General features: G+C 43.5%; 1 protein-coding gene across 5 annotated transcripts in view; it reads left to right on the top strand.

Moving 5' to 3' along the window:
* The window catches only part of ankrd11 (ankyrin repeat domain 11), a 166,189-nt gene that overhangs the window by 125,933 nt on the left and 14,604 nt on the right, over positions 1-25,652 (top strand). For 4 of the 5 annotated variants that reach the window (XM_033035670.1, XM_033035669.1, XM_033035671.1 and 1 more), the window contains 4 exons: positions 2,552-2,752; positions 3,652-3,794; positions 12,775-12,922; positions 14,198-20,817. In XM_033035670.1, the coding sequence (XP_032891561.1) occupies positions 2,552-2,752; positions 3,652-3,794; positions 12,775-12,922; positions 14,198-20,817 (7,112 nt within the window). The remainder of the gene's footprint in view (positions 1-2,551; positions 2,753-3,651; positions 3,795-12,774; positions 12,923-14,197; positions 20,818-25,652) is intronic. The other variant, XM_033035672.1, reaches the window with a different exon arrangement.

The following is a 25,652-nucleotide window of genomic DNA, read 5'->3' on the forward strand; positions in this document are numbered from 1 at the left end:
ATCAAGGTTAATATTATTGCAACTATTCAACTATCAGAAAAGCAGTCCTGCAAATGATGTGATTCTGAAATCAAAAACTAAAAATGCTGGAAGTAATCAGGACAGTTGGTATTTGTGAAAGGTCGTACATTGACCTGGAAGATTAACTTAGGCCCTCTCTAGAGATAAGGTTTTGCCTGAATATTTCCATTTTCTGCATTAATTTCAACTATATTTAATCAAGCTGGCAATGGCAGCATTATGGTACCACAAAGAAAGACAACATAACCGTGTATAATTAAAAATACCATCACCATCAATAATTAATTGGTTGTAGCTACATGTCCAAAGTAATGTATTAATTGTGTCGCACTTGGGATTGTGAACAGACTTACTAAAGTTCTTCAAATATTGGCTGAAATTCTTACAAATGAGAAGCTCAACGATTCCATTGTTCCTTAAAAGAGCAGCTTGCATTGATTTCTTGCTGTTGAAATATTTGTGGCGACCATAATGAGGCCACGACTAGTTCCCAGAATGCGGGAACTCCTCACGACCATGAAGACGACTCCCCAGCAAACACCCGCGAACATGTGCCGACCATGTGGCGACTGCATAGTCCCCTGCCGTCGCCTAAAAAGTCACCAAAGTGGAACAGGCCCATTAATCTTTGTTTTAACAAGGCCATGTGGCCATTGCCTTTTAGGGAAATATTTCATATTTTCTTTATATTTGGTTTGATCTCAATATACGAATAAAAATACATAGAATTTGACAAAGAACGTTTCAATTATTACTATTTGATTATGCTCTTTCTCAATAAGAGAGTTTGGTATTCGGAAAAACGCAAGGAATCATGGGATTTGTCAAAGGTCACTCGCTATAACAAAGTGCTGACTGTATAAACTGTATAAATTCTTATCATTATTCATGATTTATGTGTAGAAACATTTTAAATCTGAGGAACGGGGATGCCAGGTAGCGGGAGAGCGGGGTGTAACAGCAAGATATGGGGGGCAGATTGGGAGTGGGGGGGGTGTGGGGGAGGGAGGAGGGGGACTGGACTGGCGGAGAGACAGTCTCGGCTGTTGCATGCACACAGAACCGCACCTCATCCGCAGCCAGGATCGAACCCGGGTCCCCGGCGCCGCAACGCTGCCGGCTGCAAGTCCGTGGCCACCACCGCTCCAGGCCTGCTCCCCGGCTGCCGGCCAACCCGGCTGGACAGGCAAAGCCGAGCTGGAGCCAGGGCCCCCACGCCGGCTGCAAATCTGGGGCCACCACTGCTCCAGGCCTGTGTCCCGGCTGCCGGCCAACCCGGCTGGACAGGCAGAGCTGAGCTGGAGCCAGTGCCCCCCTCCGTGCCGGCTGCAAGCCCAGGGCCACCCCCGGACAGGGACGGGACACCCAGGAGGAGACGGGGACGGCCCAGCAGCAACTCAACAGCGCCTGGAGACCTGGGCCCGACCCCGACCACGGACAAGATGCAGGCCTGCACACAACGCAGCACCACAGCTGCCGAGAATGTTTATAGCGAGTGACTTATGGCCTGGGCATGCGCAGTCGGAATACTGAACTCGCTTATTGTAGGAGGGAAGCAGCACCTCATATTTTGCCTGTGCAGTTTACAGCTCGATGACATAAGCATTGAATTTTCCAACTTATGATATGATCTACATCCCCTCTGTCCCTTTCTCTCTTTCTAAAACATTTGGATTATTTCCTCAGATTGCTACGATTTATTTTCACTCAAAAAGCTAGTTTTAGAATGTTTATATATAGAGGGAGAGATTCGTACATTAGAATTGTGGCAAAAAGTTTGGAGAAATGTACAATTGTTCGTGTGTGATAACAAAACAGAAATATTGGCAAATATGCATTATCCCACAAGAGGGCCTCGGATCTCAACATTTGGACTGTTGCACTTCCATTTGAAATCACAAGACGACTCGCTTCCTCTCTGCTATGCTCCTTAACCAGGATTGCCTGTGAACGTATGCATGTCCAATTATCTGCCACAATGAACCTTAATCTATTACTTTCATCTCTGTTATGTTCTCAATGCTTTCTCTCTCCTTTCTTTGCCTCTTTCCACTTATTTTCTCCCAATACATTATCCCCGTTGCGAAGCCATCTTGTGTACACATTTCCAGTTCTCAGTCTCTCATCCACTGGATGTTTTGTTTATGTGTAATGCTGTTCTGTAACTCAATTGGGTACCATCCACCCAGCTTTATTTCTTGTTCTGATAGCAGTTAATCTGGAAATTATTCCTTCTCCAGTTATTTTTATCCCACTTTTTTTTCAAGGTTTCTGCATCATTCAAACTTAGTTTTGTTCTTGTAAGTAAATTCAGCCAAAAATTAACTTGGTCAAGCTGCCAAATGTTGTTGAAAGATGACTAAGTGCATCTAAACAAAGTATACACAAGGTGCTTTAAACTGAAGAGATCGCAAAAATTTCAGATGAACGAATTAAAGAACTATATTTTTTGTTGTTATATAAGAAATCAAATGTGTCTAACTTTAAGGCAACCAATGTGCAGTTAAACACAAAGTTATGTTGTGTACAGATCGTACCCCAAATCACCCCTCACAGTCGATTTTTGGACAAAAGAGAACACCGAGTTCTGCTTCCAAAACCAAAGACAAAGTAAATAAGAGGAATGAACGTGGAGAGACTCGACTTCACCGTGCTGCCATTCGAGGAGAAGCACGTCGCATAAAAGAACTCATCAGTGAAGGTGCAGATGTGAATGTGAAAGATTTTGCAGGTAATATAATCATCAACAAGCAGGTTTTTGTTTGGAAAATTAGTATGAGAGATGCAGCAATTTGCTTGTCTGTTACCCATCTGTACAAGCAGGAGGAGAAAATTGAGCAAGGGAGAAAAATGTGCTATTGAATCACATACTTCTCAGAAAAAAAGAAATCTGGTTTATTTGTACTATTACAATTTCAGCTACATAAATGTTTGCCCTGTACTTAGCTGGTTTTGATTTGTACACTGGATAAACTTAAGGCGATCTATGCTAAAGACATCTTTGAGGGCATAAAAATCTGTTTCGATCATGAAAATGCAAATGCATTCATTCAGGCTAGGAATTTGACAGCTGTGGTACAAAGAAGTTGCCTTTCGTTATTGTTTAAACTTTCATATTAACCCCAGAACCCTGAGGTGCTAAATTCAATACCTAACTAGTAATCTGTAATAAGCCATAAACTCCCCCTCACACCAACTGGCACTTCAAAAGAAACTGTACCATTATGGTCCTTGATAATTCTGGGCACTTATGTTCTTTCATCCTTTTGGGAAACTAAATCCTGCCATAGAACATCACTGGATAGATGATGGAAAGTAACATGAGATAATTAGTGATAAAGAATGTATGGCAAATAAAAGTAACAAATAACTGTGAAAATGAGAATGTCAGGAGATGTTAAAAACAGACCCTGCTAATTCTGCTGCCCACAAACGTGACCCCTAATTCTAATCTGTTGAGTATTGTACGTCTGCTGAAATTAGACTGATTGTGTAAGGAACCTTTTTTGTTTTGAAAAATCTGCATACTAAAACTACTGTGCATACTTGTTAAAATAAAATATACTGAGTCACAAAATAAACAAGTAATGTTTATCAGGATATTTAAGCATTGTATTGATTTATTTTCAGGTTGGACTGCTCTGCATGAAGCTTGCAATAGGGGTTACTATGACGTGGCTAAGCAACTCCTTGCAGCAGGCGCTGAGGTCAATACAAAAGGCTTGGATGATGATGCACCTCTCCATGATGCAGCTAACAATGGTCACCGCAAGGTCTGTTCAGTTCGATAGTCTGTATGTTGAAGGTTTTATTATTTGAGTTAGATAAATTTAATATCTGAAGATTTAAATAACAAAGGAAAGTGTAGGAAGGAACTGCAGGTGCTGGTTTAAACCAAAGGTAGACACAAAAAGCTGGAGTAGCTCAGCGGGGCTGGCAGCATCTCTGGAGAGAAGGAATGGGCGACGTTTCGGGTCGAGACCCTTCCTCTGACGAAACTGAAGGTGTCAGATAGAATATCTTCATTTCTGAACTGATCGGAATTTTATTTAATTCGCATTTTTTCCACCTTGTCCAAATCTTCCATTAAAATGTCCTCTGCAATTAACACCTTAGTTTTAAAACTTTTTGTTTTGTGATTTGCCAATCACATATCTCAAAAACTCGTCCATTCATAATTTCGCATTGTTTTCAACAAAAACGCTATTGCAAATAAGACATTGTTAGAATTTGAGTTATACTATTAGCCAAGATTCAGTTTCTCTCCCATGTCTCAAATTTGCAGATGCAAGTTTCTCTCTGGAAGCACAAGCACAAAATCCTTTGTGATGCCAGAGTGACTCGTTAGTAATAAATCTAACATCATATGATAAATCTTAGATATTGTGTTAAAAGGAAAAAGGGGGATTGTAGTGGCCAGATCATTGGGAGTAGTTAAAGACGAGGTAGCTATACTTTTGAAAGATTGGTAAATTATGCACCATGTTGCTATGTTTGAGGATTTAAGACCTGGTGTAGATCAATAATGATCGTATAGAATGGCCAGGCTTGAGGAGGGTGGGGGTCCTCCTCCTGTTTCCTTGTGCAATAGCAGTGAATAATCTGATATGATTTTGAAAGGCTCTGAGAATGCTTATGGTAGGGTTAACTATATTTTATGCGCATTATTGGTGTGTAAAATTACTTGACCAACTTTAAAAACTGCTAGTGATGAGAAAATTCTGCTGCAGGGTGAGATGCAGCTATAGATAACCATTTTTTGCCTAGAGCTTGAATGTACAGTCGGTAGAATATTGATTTGATTTATTCTACATAGAATGACATCCTTTTGTTCCAGTAAAGATTCTGAAAATTAACCTTTTTGATGCACTGATGTTTAACAGTTCCGAATAAAGTATTTAATATTGATCCAGTCGATTGAATATTGATGCATGTGTAAACAAAGACATGAGAAACTGCAGTTGCTGGTTTACAAAATGGGCATAAAGTGATGGAGTAACTCAGTGGGTCAGGCAGCATCTCTGAAGAACATGAATAGGTGACATTTTGGGTCAGGATCCTTCTTCAAACTGATTTTGATGTGAGGGGGAGGGGTGGAGAAAGCTGGCAGCAATGATGGACAGAACAAAGCCTAGCAGGTAATGTGGACATAGGTGAGGGGCAGGGCCGGATTTACGTGTAAGCTTCACAAGTTTAAGCTTAGGGCCTCGAGATCTAGGGGGGCCTTGCAGAGCCGGATTTACCACTAGGCCCATAGCTAAGGCCTCAAAATCTACGGGACCTCCGGCCAAGGCAGGACACCTGCCGTTCAACTCTGGCCGGGCCCCCCTCTTTATCTCTTTCTCTGTCACTCTCCGTCTCCGCCCGCCATCCGTATCCACGTCCGGGCCGCCGGGTCTCCGCTCTCCGCTTGCTCCTCATCCGCCGGCATGGCAGGCCACCTTGCACATGCGCACTGCTACGGCCAGCACATCCTCCCACTGCACTTGCGCACAACCACGGCCAGCACATCATCGGCCGCCCTGCACATGCGCACTGCCACGGCAACTGGTCGGCGCAGGGCACTTTCTCCCTCGCTTTGAATTGTGGGAGATCTGGCCGCCATTGCTGTCTGGTCGCCGCCTCACTGCAACCGCTGAAAACCAACACAGAATCACTCCCTGACCCTGGATCTGGAGGAACTCCCTGGAGTAACTCTTGCTTCTGGTTTCCAGGTCCTCCATAAATATTCTAAATGGAATTTAAACTGGAGGTGGAGGAGGGCTGAACAATAACAGCCTATTGCATTTTATCTTATTTATTGTGTATATATATGGTCTATGGTATATAAACACACTGAACTTTTATCTCCTGTTCTGTATTATGTTTACATATTCTGTTGTGCTGCAGCAAGCAAGAATTTCATTGGCCTATCTGGGACACATGACAATAAAACTCTCTTGACTCTTGACTTGGACTTAAGCAAAAAAGGGTACTTGGGGGAAAAAAGAGGTACCTTAAATTTAGTTGCGTCTGGTTGGGTATCTATGGTAGGTGAAGATTTTTCCATGCTTTAATTGTGCGGGGGAACTCCACGAAGCAGCCAACAACTCTGGATAGAAGAAATTGGGTGACGTTTCGGGTAGAGACCCTTCTTCTTTAGACTCCCTCTGGTTTTAGTGATTTTAGTTTAATTTAATGATACAGCATGGAAACAGGCCCTTCGGCCCATCGAGTGCACACCAACCACCGATCACCCGTACACTAGTTCTATCCCACACATTAGTGACATGAGTCAAGAGTGTTTTATTCTCTCACGTCCCAGTTAGAACAATGAAATCCTTACTTGCAGCAGCACAACAGAATATGTAAGCATTGTTATATAGATAGATAGATAGCCTTTTATTGTCATTCAGACCGAAGTCTGAACGAAATTGAAGCAGTCATACATACAATACAATACAATACAATAAAAAACAACAATAAACACATATTAACATCCACCACAGTGAGTCCACCCAACATCTCCTCACTGTGATGGAGGCAAAAGTCTTAGGTCTCCAGTCTCTTCCCTCCTCTTCTCCTTCTGCGCTGAGGCGATACCCCCCGGGCGATGTTACGACTGTCCCGCGGCTCAAACACCGCGGCCCGGGGGGTCGAAGCTGCCGCTCACAGCAGTCTGCTGACCAGCCGGCTGGCCCGCGGCCGAAACCCCGGACTCAGGTCACCACCGCCAGACCACCGTGCAAGCCCACCGGAGCATTCGTTCCAGCCCCGAGCCCGGATCGCCCTCGACGTGAGTGCCGTTACCAGTCTCAGCCTCGGCTGGGCCGCCCGACCGGGCGCCGCTCCTCTCCTCGGGCTGGGCCTGGCCCCGACCGGCACCGCTCCTCCTCGTGCTGGGCGCCCGGACCGGTCGCCGCTCCTCCCTCTTGCTGGGCCGCCCCGACCGGGCACCCTCCTCCCTCGGCGGTGGCCACCCCCGCCGGGCACCGCTCCTCCCTCGGGCGGGCCGCCCCAACTGGGCGCCGCTCGGCCCTCGGGCTGGGCCGCCCAGACAGGCGCCGCCCTCCTCTGGCGGGGCAACAGCCCCGACCGAGCGCCGCGCCTCCCTCGGTCTGTGCCGCCCGACCGGGCGCCGCTTCTCCCTCGGGCTGGGAACGCCGTACCTCCCCGAGCTCGGCCACTCCGACGGGAGCACCGTTCCTTCCTCGGGCCGGCTGTCCTCACGGTAGCGTCACAGCCCCTCACGGAAGCCCTGTTCCAGCCCCGAGCCGGGCCGCCCTCACGGGAGCGAGCTCAGTGCGAGTCCTGGCGGGCTCTGCCTCCTGAGCCTCGAGGTCGCCAGCTCCGCCATTAGGCCTCAGCGCAGACGGAGGCAGAGAAGGGGAATACGACATAAAAGTCGCATTCCCCCGCAGTGTACTCTGTAAACAATGTTACAAACGAGAAAACAAAACAGTGTATATTTATATATGAATATATAACTATATAAATATATATATGTGTGTGTGTATATAATATATATACCCACACACACACAGACACAATTTCCCTCCTGGTATTAATAACGTTCTATCGTATAGTATCGTGTGTGTAGGAAGGAACTGCAGATGCTGGTTTAAACTGACGATAGAAACAAAAAGCTGGAGTAACTCAACAGGTCAGACAGAATCTCTGGACAAAATAAAAATATTACGTTTTTGGTTGGGTCTGAAATAGGTTCCTGCACACCTTTGGAATGTGGAAGGAAACAAGAGCACCCGGAGAAAACCCATCCGATCAAAGGGAAAAGGAGCAAACTCCATACAGACAGCACCCATATTCAGGATCAATTCCGGGTCTCTGGCACTTTTAGGCAGCAACTTTATGGCCAATGTACTGCCCCATAGTCTTGAACTTAATTAAAACATACAGTAGCTGTAATGGGGAACATAGCGTCACTTGGAGATTTAAAACTGAAAATTGATATTTTCATTTTATTTAGTAACCAAAATTATCAACGTATCATTTTTTGTGTGTAGGAAAACAAAATATAGTGGCACAGCTGGTAGACTTGCTGCCTCACACGCCTATGTTCGATCCCGTCCTCGGGCATTGTCTGTGTTGAATTTGCATGCGTGTGGGTTTCCTCCCACATCCCAAAGACGCATTGGCTTTGTAGGTTAACTTGTCTCTGTAAAATTGCCGCTAATGTGTAGGAAGTGGGTGAGGAAAGTGGGATAACAGAACTTGTGTGAATGGGTAGACAAAAATGCTGGAGAAACTCAGCGGGTGAGGCAGCATCTACGGAGCGAAGGAAATAAGCGTCGTTTCGGGTTGAGACCCTTCTTCAGACTGATGTGAGGGTGGGGGGGACAGGAAGAAGAAAGGAAGAGGCGGAGACAGTGGGCTGAGGGAGAGCTGGGAAGGGGAGGAGAAACAGGGATTACCTGAAATTGAAGAAGTCAATGTTCATACCGTTGGGGTGTAAACTGCCCAGGCGAATTATGAGGTGCTGCTCCTCCAATTTACGGTGGGCCTCACTCTGGCCATGGAAGAGGCCCAGGACAGAAAGGTCGGATTCGGAATGGGAAAGGGAGTTGAAGTGCTGAGCCACCGGGAGATCATGTTGGTTATTGCAGACCGAGTGGAGGTGTTGGGCGAAGCGATCGCCAAGCCTACGCTTGGTCTCACCGATGTAGAGCAGCTGACACCTAGAGCAGTGGATGCAATAGATGAGGTTGGAGGAGGTGCAGGTGAACCTCTGCCGTACCTGGAAAGACTGCTTGGGTCCTTGAATGGAGTCAAGGTGGGAGGTAAAGCGACAAGTTTAGCATTTCCTGCGGTTGCAAGGGAAAGTGCCAGGAGAGGGGGTGCTTTGGGTGGGAAGAGATGAATTGACCAGGGAGTTACGGAGGGAGCAGTCTCTGCGGAAAGCCAACAGGGGAGGAGATGGGAAGATGTGGCCAGTAGTGGGATCCCATTGGTAGACAAAAAAGCTGGAGAAAATCAGCGGGTAAGGCAGCATCTATGGTCGAGACCCAACTTCAGATTCATGTCGGGGGGGGGGGGGGGGACACGAAAAGGAAAGGAAGAGGCGGAGATAGTAGGCTATGGGAGAGCTGGGAATGGGAGGGGAAGTAGGGAGAAAGCAAGGACTACCTGACATTAGAGAAGCCAATGTTCATACCACTGGGGTGTAAACTACCCAAGCAAATATGTGGTGCTGCTCCTCCAATATGCGGTGGGCCTCACTCTGGCCATGGAGGAGGCCCAGGACAGAAAGGTCGGATTCGGAATGGGAAGGGGAGTTGAAGTGTTGAGCCACCGGGAGATCAGGTTGGTTATTGCGAATTGAGTGGAGGTGTTGTGCGAAGCAATCGCCAAGCCTGCGTTTGGTCTCACCAAGGTTGACCATACGCTGAATAATTCAACCACATTTTTGTTTGGAAGTGGAAAGAAATAATAGAAATTGGATTCATTGCAATGTGTAACAAGAGTTGAGATACTGTATTATAATTTTGCTGCATGTCATTGTGGCATATATCATGTCTTGATTGGTGAATATGTTTAGTTTGTGACTTTATTTGAAGCAGAAATAATATGTGAATGCTTCATTGAGCATAATTCCGACTGGTAACTACGCACTTCGTCCGAGCACATTATCGCACGTGTCATGCAAGCCGTCTTAAATGACCACCTAAACTGTCATTTGGCAACTTAAAAAGCTGCCAAGGTTGCCTGGCTGACAACAGAGAAATAAAAATAATTGAGAGCCCTGCAAGGTGTATAATATTTTTGACACTGTCATAGGCCTTTCTTACATATGCTGTCTCAACGCACTGTAGTCTCTAAACAACCCTTCAGTAATTTTCCTTGCCCTCCATTTCAGAATAATAGTGTTTTAAGCCAATAACTCGACACTAGCACTGGCAATAAATAAAAAGCGCAGCTTTCCAGCCCCTTATCTCATTGGCCAAGCTCGGCTGCAAATCGGTGTCAATCTGGTGGACCATCTTCCTCTAGTCGTAGGGGTGGGGGATTGGGAGGGGCCTCACAAGTGGAACAGTTTAGGGCCTCTCTTCATCTAAATCCGGCCCTGGCAAGGGGGAGATTTCGACAGGCAGATGTTTGGATGAAAAGGCAGAAGGTGTAAGATAAGGATAGAAGAGGTGCAAATTGTCAAGTCAGAGAAAGGAAAATAGGTAGAAGGGGTGAAATGGTTATGTCCAGGTGGGGCTTTGTCCTTCCCCGCTTCACTTTTGGCCTTCTCTTTCCTCACTCCCCCACACAATCAGTCCGAAGAAGGATCCGGCCAAGACATCACCTGCCCATGTTTTCCAGAGATGCTGCCTGATCCGCTGAGTTACTACAGATCTTTCCTCTTTCGATGCCTAACTGAACATACTTTAAAAAATCAAACTGCTGAAGGGACTCAGTGGGTCAGGCAGTATCTGTGGAGGGAAATGGCTAGTCAGGACTCTTCACACTGAAGAAGCTTTTCGAACTGAGACATCATCTATCTATTTCCCTTCACAGATGCTGTCCAATGGGTTCCTCCAGCAGTTTTTTTTTTCTGCTCCATCAACAGCAACCCCTTGTGTCTCCATACTTAAAATGTTTTTGTCTGTGTAATACTTTTGCTTATTCATTCACGGTGCAGTGAATTCAGAAAGTATTCAGACTCCTTCACGTTTTCCACATTTTGTTACGTTACAGCCTTATTTTAAAATGGATTAAAAAATTTTTTTATCATCAATCTACACACAATACCCCAGAATGAAGAAGCGAAAACAGGTGTTTAGAAATTTTTGCAAAGTAATTAAAAATAAATAACTGAAATATCACATTTACATACGTATTCAGACCCTTTGCTATGACACTCAAAATTAAGCTTAGGTTCATCCTGTTTCCATTGATTATCCTTGAGATGTTTCAACAACTTGATTGGAGTCCATCAGTGGTAAATTTAATTGATTGGACATGATTTGGAAAGGCACACACCTGTCTATACAAGGTCCCACAGTTGACAGTGCATGTCAGAGCAAAAACCAAGTCATGAAGATGAAGGAATTGTCCGTAGACCTCCAAGACAGGATTGTGTCAAGACACAGATCTGGGGATGGGTATAAAACAATTTCTGCAGCATTGCAGGTCCCGAAGAGCACAGTGGCCTCTGTCATTCTTAAATGGAAGAACTTTGGAACCTTCAGAGCTGGCCGCCCAGCCAAACTGAGCAATCGGGGGAGAAGGGCCTTGGTCAGGGAGGTGACCGAGAACCAGATGGTCACTCTGACGGAGCTCCAGAGTTCCTCTGTGGAGATGGGAGAACCTTCCAGAAGGACAACAATAGCTGCAGCACTCCATCAATCAGGCCTTTATGGTAGAGTGGCCAGACGGAAGCCACTCCTCAGTAAAACGCACATGACAGCCCGCTTGGAGTTTGCCAAAAGGCACCTTGCCAAACAAGATTCTCTGGTCTGATGAAACCAAGATTGAACTCTGGCCTGAATGCCGAGCGTCACGCCTGGAGGAAACCAGGCACCGCTCATCACCTGGCCAATACCATACCTACGGTGAAGCATGGTGGTGGCAGCATCATGCTGTGGGGATTTTTCAGCGGCAGGAATTGGGAGACTAGTCAGGATCGAGGGAAAGATGAATGGAGAAAAGTGCAGAGAGATCCTTGATGAAAATCTGCCTCGGAGCGTTCTGGACCTCAAACAGGGGCGGAGGTTCACCTTCCAACAGGACAACAACCCTAATCACACAGCCAAGACAACACAGGAGTGGCTTCGTGACAAGTCTGTGAATATCCTTGAATGGCCTGGACATGAACCCGATCGAACATCTCTGGAGGGACCTGAAAATAGCTGTGCATCGATGCTCCCCATCCAACCTGACAGAGATTGAGAGGATATGCAGAGAAGAATGGGAGATATTACCCAAATACAGGTGTGCCAAGATTGTAGCGTCATACCCAAGGAGACGTGAGGCTGTAATCGCTGCCAAAGGTGCCTCAACTGAGTAAAGGGTCTGAATACTTATGCAGATGTGATATTTCAGTAATTTCCTTTTAATTACTTTGCAAAAATTTCTTTTTTTATTATGGAGTATTGTGTGTAGATTGATGCTAAAAAAAAGAATTTAATCCATTTTAGAATAAGGCTGTAACGTAACAAAATGTGGTCTGAATACTTTCTGAATGCACTGTATATGGAAGGTAGACAAAAATGCTGGAGAAACTCAGTGGGTGAGGTAGCATCTATGGAGCAAAGGAATAGGTGATGTTTCGGGTCGAGACCCTTCTTCACTGTATATGGATGTCACTGGCAAAACATATTGGCCATTCATTCACTGCGCCCTGAACTCTGTAGTCTCAAGCACTTCAGAGGACTGATGTACACCAACCACACTTGTGGATCTGGAGCAAACTATATATAATGTTGCCTTGAATATAGTTGCCATTAATAAATCAGATCTGTTTGAAGACTCTCTAATAATTTCATGGTTAATGTTACAAAGATTTGCTTCTCTCTTCAGATTTCATAAAATTAAATCTGCAAGCTGCTGTGTTGAAGTTCAAACTCATGATTCTGGTTCAACAGTTTAGACTTCTGAATGCTGGTTCATAAAATTTATCGCCATGCTCTCAAATGAAGCACAAAGATTTGTTTAACTTAAGTAGTTGCAACTCATCAATGCCGTTACAAGATTATCGACTGATTTGCAGTCAAGTTATATTTTTGTTATCTGAACTCAATTTTCTTTTTGGGGGGAACACTTTTTCAGGTTGTAAAGTTGCTGTTGAAATACGGAGGGAATCCCCATCAGAGTAACAGAAAAGGAGAGACGCCGCTCAAAGTTGCCAATTCCCCCACCATGGTGAACCTGTTACTGCGAAAGGGTTCTTGCAGCTCCAGTGATGAGAGTTCAACAGGTGAAAATAGCAAGAGTTTATTAATGGATATAAGTGTAAACTATTTACTTGATTGTAACTTAGAATATTAGTACCCATGATTGTGCCAAATGTATTGTCATGAGCAAGTCTTAATACTGAAATCCTAAATGTTATAAGTATTAGATGTGTGTTCATTTTGTAAATGCAGAAATGAACTGATTACAATTTAATGCATTAGGTCCTTTGATCTGGAAAAATCTAATTTTCTAATCTTTGATTCTGCACAAAGTTACATCGGGTGCAAATTTGCGACGGCTGAGAATCTGAATTGTATGGCTTTAATTCAGAGAAGAGATACATTTTAATAATATAAGTACGAAGATTATTGGGGTTGTGGGGTAACACCAGCAGAGCGGTACAAATTAGATAAATTCTGCAAACAGCTGGTGCAAACATTGCAAGCACATTGAGTTCCTTCTGGTTCCAATGATCTCAAAAATACATTCTTTATACAGTTAATTGTATTTCGATCCACAATGTTTAAACCTGGGGTTCATTAGCCATTATCTCATTTGCCAGTCCTTGAGGTTCGGGTTTCCAAAATATTTGATTGCACATTGTCCATCAAATGACTAATGCACCTCGGATCCCGTTAGAAATTTAGAATTCTCAAATTAGAATACTGAAACTAAATTGCTGGTTTATTTTCTGACCATTTGCTTTCCAGTCACAGATATGTTTGCTGTTATTATGTAGAAAATTACAGCATAAAACAGACCATTTGATGCTAATGAACTGTGTGATCTGCATAACTCTCCCCTCTATTTCAGTAAATCTTAAAGACATCTTTCTCTCTTGTAAACTATTTTGTTTTCTTGTAAATAAATGTATACTATTTGCTTTAAATGTTCTGACTGAGTAAAGATGTTGGCTATCTGGCATTCATGACTCATGGTTTTCTGTAGATCATAATGTGTTTCTGCATCTATATCTAAAATGTCAATGTTTTGGTAAAGAGATAAAAAGAACAGGATTATGGCATGCATTCATTCCTGATGCAAACTATGTTGTCTAATTATTCTAACAATAGGCTTAATTTTGCAATGATTCTTTAATTCCTTTTTGATTTGAACAGTATGCATACAATTGGAATACTTTACATGAGAAAACCACTGCATGAAAGCAATTTACGCTGTACTCTGGCAGTATACTGATATATAGAACTTAGAGGCTGATGTCATTTTAAACTGGTACTTAAAAATGATTTGCTTGCACATTCTCATTAATTATTTTCTCCGCTTTATTGTCACATAGAAAGTTCAGAAGATGAAGATGCCCCCTCAGTTGCTCCCTCCAGTTCAATTGATGGTAATAACACAGACTCTGAATGTGAGAAAGGCCTGAGACACAAAATCAAGCGACAACAGTTATCTAAAACAGTTACATCAATGAAAGATGAGTATGAATTTGATGAGGATGATGAGGAAGATAGAGTACCACCCGCTGACGATAAGCATTTGCTGAAAAAAGATCATAAAAAAGACTTAAAAACGAACAGTTGTATTTATATTCCTAAATTAGAGACAAAATCTTCTAAAAATTCCCTTCTAACACCAAAGAAAACCCCACGACGTATTTTATCTGACACCAACAGTTCCGATGAAGAGGATAGCTTAATACGCTTCTCTCCTCCTCTAACCAGGCCTTCGGTGCTCTCCAGTCTGCCTGCTGCAAACTCGAAACAAAGACAGTCACCAGTAAAAATACAGCACAAAGAGAAAGCTAAAGTGAACAGAAAATGGAAAAAAGATGTGAAAAACAAGGAAGGCAGATTGAGTAAGGATGAAGACCATTTCCATTCATCTGCAACAGAAAGTAACGATTCAGAAAGTGAGGAGGAGGAGGAGGATAAGGGTTCAATACAGAGTGGACTTAGCATGAAGGACTCTTATGTGAGCTTGAAAGAATCAACAATGTTCTCTTCACTGTCTGCATCCTGTTCTTCCTCCCAAGGAAGCTATGCATCGTCAAAGCATATTCCCAGTCTTGCACGTCAACATTCTAAACCCTGGCGAGCTGATGGTTGGAAATCAAATATGTCACCGGTGTGGTCTGATGTGAGTTCTTTGTCGGATTCAGTAAGAACACGACTGACAAGTGAATCAGACTATTCTTCTGAGGACTCCAATTTAGAAACTGTTAAACAAGTGAAAGAAAAAAGAGATAATAAAAAGAAAAGTCTTGTTGATGGAGATGAAACTGCAAAGAAAATGGCTGAAGATATCTTCCAGCTTTTGAATGCTGATGAAATAGTTCAGAAATGTGATAAGCAGGGCAAAGTTGTTAAAAAGCATAAAATGAAACACAAGCACAAAATAAAAAACAAAGAAAAGGGGAGGTCTCAGAATACCTTGACAGGCAGTGATAAGTTTTCAAGAAGTTTGAGTAGAGAAACGGACAAACTTAAGCAAAGAGTAGAAAGATCTTTAAGTGCAGCAACTGAAAGTTTTTCAATTGATCGAATAAAAATATTAAAACACAATAAAGACCAGTTGAAGAAGGAAGATAAAGAAAAACTGAAAGACAAATCTGAAGAAAAAGACTGGGTGCCAAAAGATGAAATAGGGAAAACCTGTAAACAAGAAAAGTTAAAGAAAATCAAAGATCTCTCCAAAGATAATCACAAGTCTTTAAAGGAGGAGAAAGACAAAATGTTCAAAGTAGATAAAGAAAAACTCTTTAAAGAGAAATCTTCTAAAGAAGAAAAGTTTAAAACCCACAAAGATGATAAGAAAGAGGCAAAAGACAAATCTTCAAAGGGAGAGAAACATTTGAAACAAGACAAAGAAAAATCTGTAAAGGATGACAAAAAACTTAAAAAAGATAAAGTTCGCAAAGAGGAATCTGATTATGATGATCCAAAGACTAAAAGTCATTTTCTAGACAGTGACGATAGGTTTAGTATGTCTGACCATGAAGAAAATTGGTTTTCAGATTTGTCCTCCAATTCTTCTTCGTATGATGTAAAAGGGGTAGCTAATTGGGTTATTCCAATGAAAGACTTCAAGGAATTAAAAGATGGCACAACAGGGAAACTAACTGCTGAAACAATGAAAGAAGAATGCAAGGAGAAGAAGAAAGAATCCAAGGTAAAAGATAAGCGAGAACTAAATGAAAAACGCTCTGACAAAGACTGCATAAGAAAGAAAGATCGTGAGTATGTGGAGAAAAGTGCAGAGAAGAAAAAAGAACAACTTGATAAATATAAATTGGGGCAGAGCTGTTTTCTGGAAAAAGAGAAAAGAAGTAAAGACCTTATTGAAAGTATTAAAGACAGAAAAGATAAAGAAGCTATTGAAAGCATTAAAGAGCGAAAAACCCCGATTGCTGAATTCTGCAAGGAAAGAAAAGACTTTAAGGGAAAGACTGACGATGCAACTAAAACAGATTCAAAAGAATGTGGAAATGAAACTTTCTTCAAGGACAAGTATGAAAGTGACTTCAGCGGAAGGACAATGGAAGCAAGGGAGAGGCATTATTCAGGAAAAGAGGAAAGAAAGGATGGAACTGAAAAGAGGGAAAAGATAAAAACTGAAAAATACAAGGAAAAGTCTAAGGATAGAACTTCAATTGAAATTGAAAAGGAAAAAGAGAAGAGCTTGACTGATAAAGTCTTAAAGGACAAAGATGTGGATAAAGAAAAGCTATTCAAAGAATTGAGCGGTTTCAAAGAAAAAAAGGAACAAAAGGAAAAGAACAAAGATATCTTTAGCCGAGACAAGGACAGAAAAACATTGTCAGATCTCGGTAAAGAAAAGCGGGACAAAAATATAGTGGAAAAACATGCAGAAAAAGATAAAGACTTTATCGAAAGAAAGGAGAAAGAAAAAACAGATAAGCATAAAGGAATTGATACAGAACTTGGAAAGGAAAAGATTTGGCATAGCATAGCAAATGACATCTTCACAGATGAAAGTGGGGATGAGTTAGAGTATTGTGACACGGAACTTGGGATTAATGAAATGTGCAGAAGTGACTTACTGCCTGATAAAGAGGAGGCAAAAACAGAGAAGGAACTATTTCCTCATGAGAAACACCGAAAATACTCGACTGATAAACAACATTTAGCAGAGAAACCAAGAGTAAAAGAACTTAAAGATAAGAAAAAGGATAAAATATTAATAGATTGTGGGAAAGATAAGAGAGAAAAGTGTTTGCCTGAAAAACATAAAGAAAAGAAAGATAAGGAATCAGTTGATAAATTTAAAGAGAAAAAGGACAGAGTATCAGCAGATTCAATTCTAGAAAAGAAACTCAAGCCAAAACTTCCAGAAAAGTTAGAAAAGCAGCACTCCATTGATGAAAAGTCAAAAGGTAAGCTAAAAGAAAAATCTGACAAAGAACTTTTGATAAAGGAAAGGAGGCTTTCAAAGGGAATTCCAATAGAAGAAAATAAATGCTCAGAAAAGCTGCAGAGTTCAAGCTTTAATGAATTTAAAGAAGATTCCAATGACAAGATCAGTGAAGTTTCATCTGACAGCTTAATAGAACGACTACATGATTCCACAATGTGTACCTTAAGTGATGTTCTGAATGTTGGTCAAGACAATGTGGAGGAAAAGTTAAAGGATTCACTTAATGTTTTGTTTTCACAAGAAAAATGCAAAGAAAAGGAAAGAAACAGACATCTGTCGTCATCATCAAGAAAAAATGAACGAGACAAGGTGAAGAAAGAAAAGCGGGATAAATCTGAGGAATTCAAAGAAGTTGTTGGTAAACGAGAAGGCCCAGTGCTTGAACAAGAGCTCTTGATGGGAGATTGTGATTGCATGAGCCATTTTTTAAAAGCTGAAAAGGATGATGAATTAGACAAAAGTGGAGATGTTGTTTACAGTGAGAAGAAAGATAAAAATGAATCTGAAAAGGAATTGTCTAAAAAAGTAGAGAAGGTGCCAAGTGTTTTCATTGGTGTCAAGGAGAGGGAAAAAGACAAAAAAAAGAAAGACAAACATAAGGATAAATCAAAAGATGATAAAGAAAAGCACAAGGAAAAACACGGAGAATCGGTCATAGTATTCAAGCAGTCTAAAGAAGAACATAAGTTGAGCCTTAAAGAGTCTTTTTCTATAGTTAGAGAGTCAGGTGGAAACAAAGAAAGAGCAAAAGATGACGGTTCAAAAAATATTGAAATCAAACAAAAGGAAAAAATCAAAGAGAGTTCAGAAAAGGACAAAAATGAATCCTTTAAGTTTAGAATCACTGAAAATGAAAAACTAAATCAAGCTAAAGAAGTCTTGCGCAAAGACAGCAGACCTAAGGAAAAACTTTTAGGTGATGGAGACCTGATGATGACCAGTTTCGAACGAATGCTGAGCCAGAGAGATCTAGAAATTGAAGAACGTCATAAAAGGCATAAAGAGCGGATGAAACTGAAGGAGAAAATGAGGCATAGGTCAGGAGATCCCAAGTTGAGAGAGAAAACCCGAAGTACTGAAGAAATACGCAGGAAAACGGTTGATATGTTAACAAAACAAAGTTCACTCGATTCTCAACAAAAGGACAAAAAGCTTAAAGATCAAGGACCAGGGCAGATTATGCCTTTGGATGCAAATGTTCAGCTTGTTGCTTGCCCTGATGTGAAAGACTGGCTTTCAACTCCTGGACTAAAGGCAAATTTACCTGCTTCACCAAGATCTGAGCAGGATCGGCCAACAGGTGTTCCAAAGATGACTGCAATGGTTTCTTGTCCAAGTTATGAAGATTTACTGCCCACAGCCCATATGCCTAACTGTGTGAATGAAGATTTTACCGATCTGTTTGAAGGAATAGAGTCCCAGAATTCCATGACCATGTCAGCAATATCCATGAATGCCTATTCTCCTACTTTTTTCGATAGATACATTAGCATCCCCACTGGCAATCAAGGCAATCCAAATCAGACACCAACCAGCACTGTTCACATATCCAGCCTCTTTCGATCTGTGTCAATGGATACCAGAAGGCCACAAGAAGTATTTGATAATTCTGAAAAGTTCTTTAGACAGCAAAGTGTGCCTACTTCATCAGATTATGAAATTTCTATTGCACAGCCAATGGAGGAAAAATCATTTGTTCATCCTGAGAGATTCTCTGGTTTATCGCCGTGCGTTTCACCTGAGCATAGCATTTCCTCACCGCAGGTAGAACAGTCGCATTCTAGAGCTGCAAAGTCGTTCACTGAAAATCTTGCCCCTCCCCCTGAAAGTGTTCTTAATCATTTGCATGCAAAATCATTGCCATCGCAAAATCCAGAACCACTGGAGCCATCTCTAGATAGCTTAGTCACTGATTTGGCCTTGCCATTAGATTCTTCAGAGCTGCAACCAAATACTCCTTTGATTTCTCCTAATTCAGCTTTAAATGCCAGTCTTGTGCCTATACCTGGAGCGCCATTTACTTCCAATGATTCAGCCCAGAATAAATTAAGCTATCCATCTTCTCCACACAGCCAAAATGAGCAGTTACCCCTCAGCCCAATGAGTAATTCAATGAATTGGTCAATGGGTTCTGAATTGCACCTAAAGTCACCTCATCAATCTTTTGGTGAAATTACCAGGCTACAGTGTCCTCCAGACACTATACATAATACAGAATTGCCATTTGATTCATCTATTTTATCTCACTTTCCTGAATCCCCTGTCCAGTGCCCAATATCAGGATCTGACACGGAGCAAGATGGAAACAGAGATGAAATGTCAGGACTGGACCAAGTGGAACAGTCAGTAGCATTGGATAATGCTTTACCATACATGTCTCCGATTAAAGCAAATTCACCATTTGATACCTGTAAGTCACTTCCTGATGAGTGCTGTACTGCAGCTTCAGAAATGCACAACATAGTCGTGGAAAACCAGCAGGAACAAATTAAAGTTTCAGAAAAATGTGATGAGCCACAGCAGAATGTTACTGCTGGACAACAAGAAGAACACTTGCCATGGGGTGATTCTTTTGCAGATTCAATTGATGATCTTGATCTGGGACCATTTTCACTTCCAATCCTACCATTACCTGACAGAGAAGACCCAGACATAGAAATGACAGAACCAGAATCTGAAGAGAGTGCTCAGATAACTGAAGCTAATGATCCTGTAGTTAGTAGTACACATACTGAAGGTACAGATCATACTGCTATATCATTAGGGGAAGAGCATGGAGCTATCAATGAGATTCTAAAAACAGTTACTCTGCCAGTGGAGGATAAAATTGAGGATACTATGGAAAAAAACTCATTATGTGCTGAAGAGATTGGAGAAAAGGATAGTCAGCCGATTACACCGCAGCATACTGAAATAAATACAGAATTCGAAGATGAAGCTATGACAGTTACTTCTAATGCATTGGTTGATGATGCCATCGTCAAAGTGCTTGAAACTACTGAAGCAATATCTAAACCAGTGACTGAGGCAACAAAGCCAACGAAAGGAGAAGAGATTCCTCAACGAATCACAAGGAACCGAGCACAAATGTTGGCTAATCTGAACAAGCAAAATAATACTGTCCCCTTGGAGAAGGAAACTGCTTCAGTTCAATTAGGAAAACCAAAAGGGCGTATCGTGGAGGAGGACGATTTGCAGCATCCGCGCAAAAGAAAAATCCCCCGTGGTAATCATCAACCAATAATTCTCAACCCGTCAACACAGCAGACTCGAGAAATGATCCAGCAAACATTGGCAGCTATTGTTGATGCGATTAAATTAGATGTCATTGAACCATATCATAGTGACAGATCAAACCCATACTTTGAGTATCTTCAAATTCGTAAAAAGATTGAGGAAAAACGTAAAATATTGTGCTGTATAATTCCACAAGCACCTCAGTGCTATGCTGAATATGTCACCTACACTGGTTCCTATTTATTGGATGGAAAACCACTCAGCAAACTCCACATCCCCGTGGTAAGTGGAAATCTCTTCATACATTTCCCAATTTCCTTCTCATGCTGCGATGCAATCTTTTGGATGCAATCTTGTCCATTCAGTTAATTATCAGTGGCTAGTCCAAATTATGATCATGCATGAGCATATAGTTTTGATTTTCATATTCTTGCCCAATGTCCAAAGACTTGCATATCAGACTCGGTCACTGAATTGCAGATAACAGAATTTCTGCAAAAGCTTAAAAAATATATTTTAATATAAAAGTTGTATGATTGCTTTGGCAAACTAGTTAACCTGTTGAAAATGAAGGGGTATCTGCAAAATGATGTGCATGCAATTAACCCTGTGTTCTCTGCACCTTTAGGGTACTCAGGCATGAGATTTCTCCGCGGACCTGCGGATTTTTAAATTCGTTAAAAAATAAATTATGTCTAAATCTCTATAAACCTAGAAAATGACTTTCAGCGAGATAGTGGGGCGATGATTGGACGAGAGAAACGTCGGTCAGCAAGCAGTGGGGGGGCGGGACATGATGATTCAGCACGATGATTGGAGGAGGGAGGCGTCGGTCAGAGGAGGAAGTGGGTGGGGGGGGCGGGACTGAGGATAGAGCATGGTGATTGGAGGAGGGAGCCGTCCGGGGGCAGGACAAGGCGAGGCCTGGTGGAGCGGTTGCAGCGGGAGAGTGCGCACTGGGCTGAGAAAGGCCGGGGCATGGCTGCAGGGCCGGGGCCTTGTCTGTGTCATTAAGCGTTTTAAAACAAGTAGAGGGAGTGTGTGTGAGCTCTGGTGAGCAGAGGTGGGAGGCCTGTGTGTGAGTAAAGGTGAGGGGATGTCCCTGTGAGTGTGAGCAAAGGCTAGGGAGTTCCCTGTGAGTGTAAGTAGTGAGGGGGTCCCTGTGAGTGGGCAATGGTGAGGGGTTTCCTGTGAGTGTGAGCAGTGAGGAGTCCCTGTGAGTGAGCAAAGGTGCAGGGTTTCCTGTAAGTGTGAGCAGTGAGGGGGTCCGTGTGAGCAGTGAGGGGTTGCGTGTGAGTGGGGAAGACTCTGAGAGAAAATAAGGGTAAACAGGCAAGAAAACTAATTTCAAGGTACAATTATCAAAAAAAATTGGTATAAAGGGGGAGCTCCCCCTTTTACCCCCACCGGGACGTTGCCTCTTGGACCCCTACCAGAGGGCAATACCCCTGGACCCCATCTCACTTCCTCTTTTTTCAGTTTTTTCCTGTCTTATGCCTGGGTGCTGTATTTGCGTGAGCTTTGGCCATCTGCAATACTGATTCGACTATTTAAAATAGGTGGTATCGTAGACAATGAAGGCAGTTATTAACAATTACAGCAGGATCTTGATCAGCAAGACAAATAGGCCGATGAATTGCAAATGCATTTGAATTCAGATAAGTGTGATATGTTGTATTTTGGGAAGCTTCAATCCTGAATATCCTAGGTGCCCAGATGCATTAGAAATGTATCTACGGCATTATAAAAGTTCATGTACTACTAATGTGGTTCATGGCTTCTGTGCATAGCTGTAGTCTGAGTTCATGAAATTGAGTGAGAACATGTTGTCTTGATCATAGTCCTCTAGTTTCTCTACAGCCAGATCAAGTTGCTGAGTTTTGATATCCAAAATCAAAATGGACTTGAATAAGTTTGCTTTGCAAGAACAATGGGAGAAAATAAAAGTCCATGCTTGTAATATTTGCAGCTTGTAGATCGTAGAGAGCGAGAAATCTGATATTGGACAATTAGATAGAGAGTCATGCAGGCTGCAGTGTGCTTGAAATTATTCAAGGAAACCTGAGGTCTTGTTTCTCCAACCTGCATTAAACTTGTCTTATAATAGTGCCAAAGGCCACAGACAGATTCAGGGTGGGAGTGGGGATGTGAAAGTGGCAGGAAACCGGAAGCTCAAACTAGAGCTTTAACCGGTGCTCACCACCAATCATTTTTAGTGAAATACTAGACGTTGAGTCCCCGTTGTGACGCCAGAGATCCCCGTTGTGACGCCAGTCAAAATAGCGATCTGAAAATGGCGGCGGGTCCGTCAACCCTCCCCCAATTGCACACACGCGGATAGCGGCCCGGTAAACCTCACTCCAACTGCGCAGGCGTAGCTGACAGGCCCGGCAAGTGGGAGCGCAGTGCCGCTCATGGTATAAAGTAAATTAAGGTTTATTAAGGGAAATATTTTGTAAAATCGAACAAAACTTGCTACTGCACACCCCAGGCGAATGGCAAGTGAGGTGGGCCTAAAATTGTTGCGCTATCGTGTACTGTTTTGGCTGTATTTCGGGTGCATGCATACATACAAACAAATATATATACATACAAGATGAGACGTAGTTATATATATACTAGACCAAGTGGGACCCATTGGGCCAACGTAATATTCTCCCAACACAATATTCCACCACTCACCCATTCCCCCAAAGCAACCCGTTCCCCAAGACAATATGCCACCACTCAACCATAGCCCCCAACTGCGCAGGCGTGGCTCATTTCCCCTTATCCTCCAACCCTCTCTCTCTCCCTCCCCTCCTCTTCACCCTCCCTCTTCTCTCCCCCTCCCCTCCACCACTCCCTCACCTCCTTTCCCCTACCCTGTCACTCCCTCCCTCCATAACCCCTCTCCCCTACCCCCCTCCTCTCCCTTTATCACCCTGCTCCCCCACTCCTCACCTCTCCCCTATCCTACTCCCCCACTAAACACAATGATTAAATAACATTTCTACCCCACTCCCTCCCTCTCCTTACAACAATGTAACAAATCTCTCATTGCACTGGGTGGAACACTGTTGACGAGCAGTTTATGTAAGTTAGATCCCATTGTGACATCATAAGCTGCTAACTGCCAGTGGAAGACTGGTGAGCGGCAGTTTATATAAATAAGATCCCATTGTGACGTCATAGCTGCTAACTGCCACTGCAGGTGAAAGATTTTTTCTCCAAGCGGGACTTTGTAAAGTTAAAAATGTGAATAACTTGTAACTTATAACACCATTCTGAACTAAACTTGATAAAAACACCCCATGACAAATGTGAGGAAGGTGGTCCAAAAATTGTAGCGCTACCGAGTACCGTTTTGGCGTAGATCCGGGCATCCCTGAATCATAGACATATGAGAGTTTTAGTAATATAATATATAATGTATGTATAGATATGCACCGGGAACGGAACGATGGAATTCATAGCATGTACAGGGCCTCGTTGTAACGCTAGTCAAAATGGCGATCTGTAAATGGTGGCGGACCCGGCAACCCCCCCCCAACTGCGCACACGCGGATAGCGCGTCCGGCAACCCTCCCACAACTGCGCAGGCACGGCTGACGGGCCTGGGAAGTGGGAGTGCACTGCGCAGCTGCGACTGATGCATTCAAACATGCCGTTGACAGTAGAAAGTTAATTATGTGACGTTTAATTTTATATATATACCGTATTTCCCGGCAATGAAGACGCACCTGCGACGAAGACGCATCCCCATTTTGAGTTGCTAAATTTTGAAACAAGGCTGGCGGGACAGGATCAAGGGTTTGGTTTAGTCAGTAGAAAGGAAGATGTGAAACACCTTCAAGGAGGCAATGAGGACCGGGGAGCATCTTCGCCTGTCCCACAATGCACTGTGCGGTTCAGGTCTATGGGACGGGGACTTCCCGGCTCAGAGAGCTCACAGAATGGGGGGTGAGAGAGAGAGAGAGAGAGAGAAAGAGCGAGCTCGGGGTGCAGCAGCCAGCCTTCTGCCTAATAGAAACCCGCCAACCACCACCTCCACCAGTTGCGCCTGTGCCAAAGTACACCGTGGCTGGCTGGCAGGCGGGCCGGCAGATGGCGCTGAGGTGGCGGCTGATTCCGCTGCCTGATCCCAGCGGCCGCTCGCAGCCACTCGAGCTACTTCCCTCCTTGGCCACAATGCGGTGGCTCAGCGCTCGGAGCGCCGTGGCAGCAGTGAGTGAGTGAGTTGCTGGCATGATCCCCCACACCCTCCTTCTCAACGTTCCTGCCCTCCCCAGAACATTACCCCTGGCGGCCAAGCCAAGTTTACTACTTTGTGCAGCCCAGGCTGTGCTGACCCAGGCCAGACTCCCCACACGCTGTGAAAGGAACTCGTCCCCCCCCCCCCCCCCCCAAGCAGCGCTGTCCTTTTACAGCTGCTTCCCACTTTACAGCCGCTTCCCATCAGCTGCCAGCAATAATAATAATAATAATAAATTTTATTTGTTGGGCGCCTTTCAGACATCTCAAGGACACCTTACAGAGATTAACAGGAATATAAACATATAATCAGAGTAAAATAAGTAATAAAGACATCACAGAGACACAAACTAAAAACAGAATTCAGTCCAAAAACAAAATCAAAAACACAATGTGAAGAGAGAGCAGCGGCAGCCAAAGCGCGCCAGCGTCCACTCTCCCTCCACGGCAGCCATCTTGGACAAAGACTAACAGGATTACATTACAGACAAAAAAATAAATAATCCCCCCACAGTGGATACCACTGTGGGGGAAGGCACAATGTCCAGTCCCTACCCCAAGTTCACCCCAAAGTCAGGCCTATTGAGGCCACCGCAATTGCCTCTACGGAGGCCCGATGTTCCTGGCCATTCTCACCGGGTGGTGTTGACCCGGCGTCGGGAGAGTCCTCTCAGCGGCTGGGCCACCTGGAACGGCCGCTTTCTAGTTGGAGACCGCGGCTTCCGAAGCCGACAAGGCCGCGCCGGTTTGGAGCTCCCAGGCTCCCGATGATGAAGTCGGCGCCACCCGCTCCGCTCCGCAGACCCGCAGCCCGGAGGTGTTGAACACGGCGGTCTCAGCTCACCGGAGCTCCAGCGCGTCGATCCTGCGCGGCGACCCAGGCA

Source organism: Amblyraja radiata, chromosome 17, assembly GCF_010909765.2.
Source record: "Amblyraja radiata isolate CabotCenter1 chromosome 17, sAmbRad1.1.pri, whole genome shotgun sequence".
NCBI lineage: Eukaryota > Metazoa > Chordata > Chondrichthyes > Rajiformes > Rajidae > Amblyraja > Amblyraja radiata.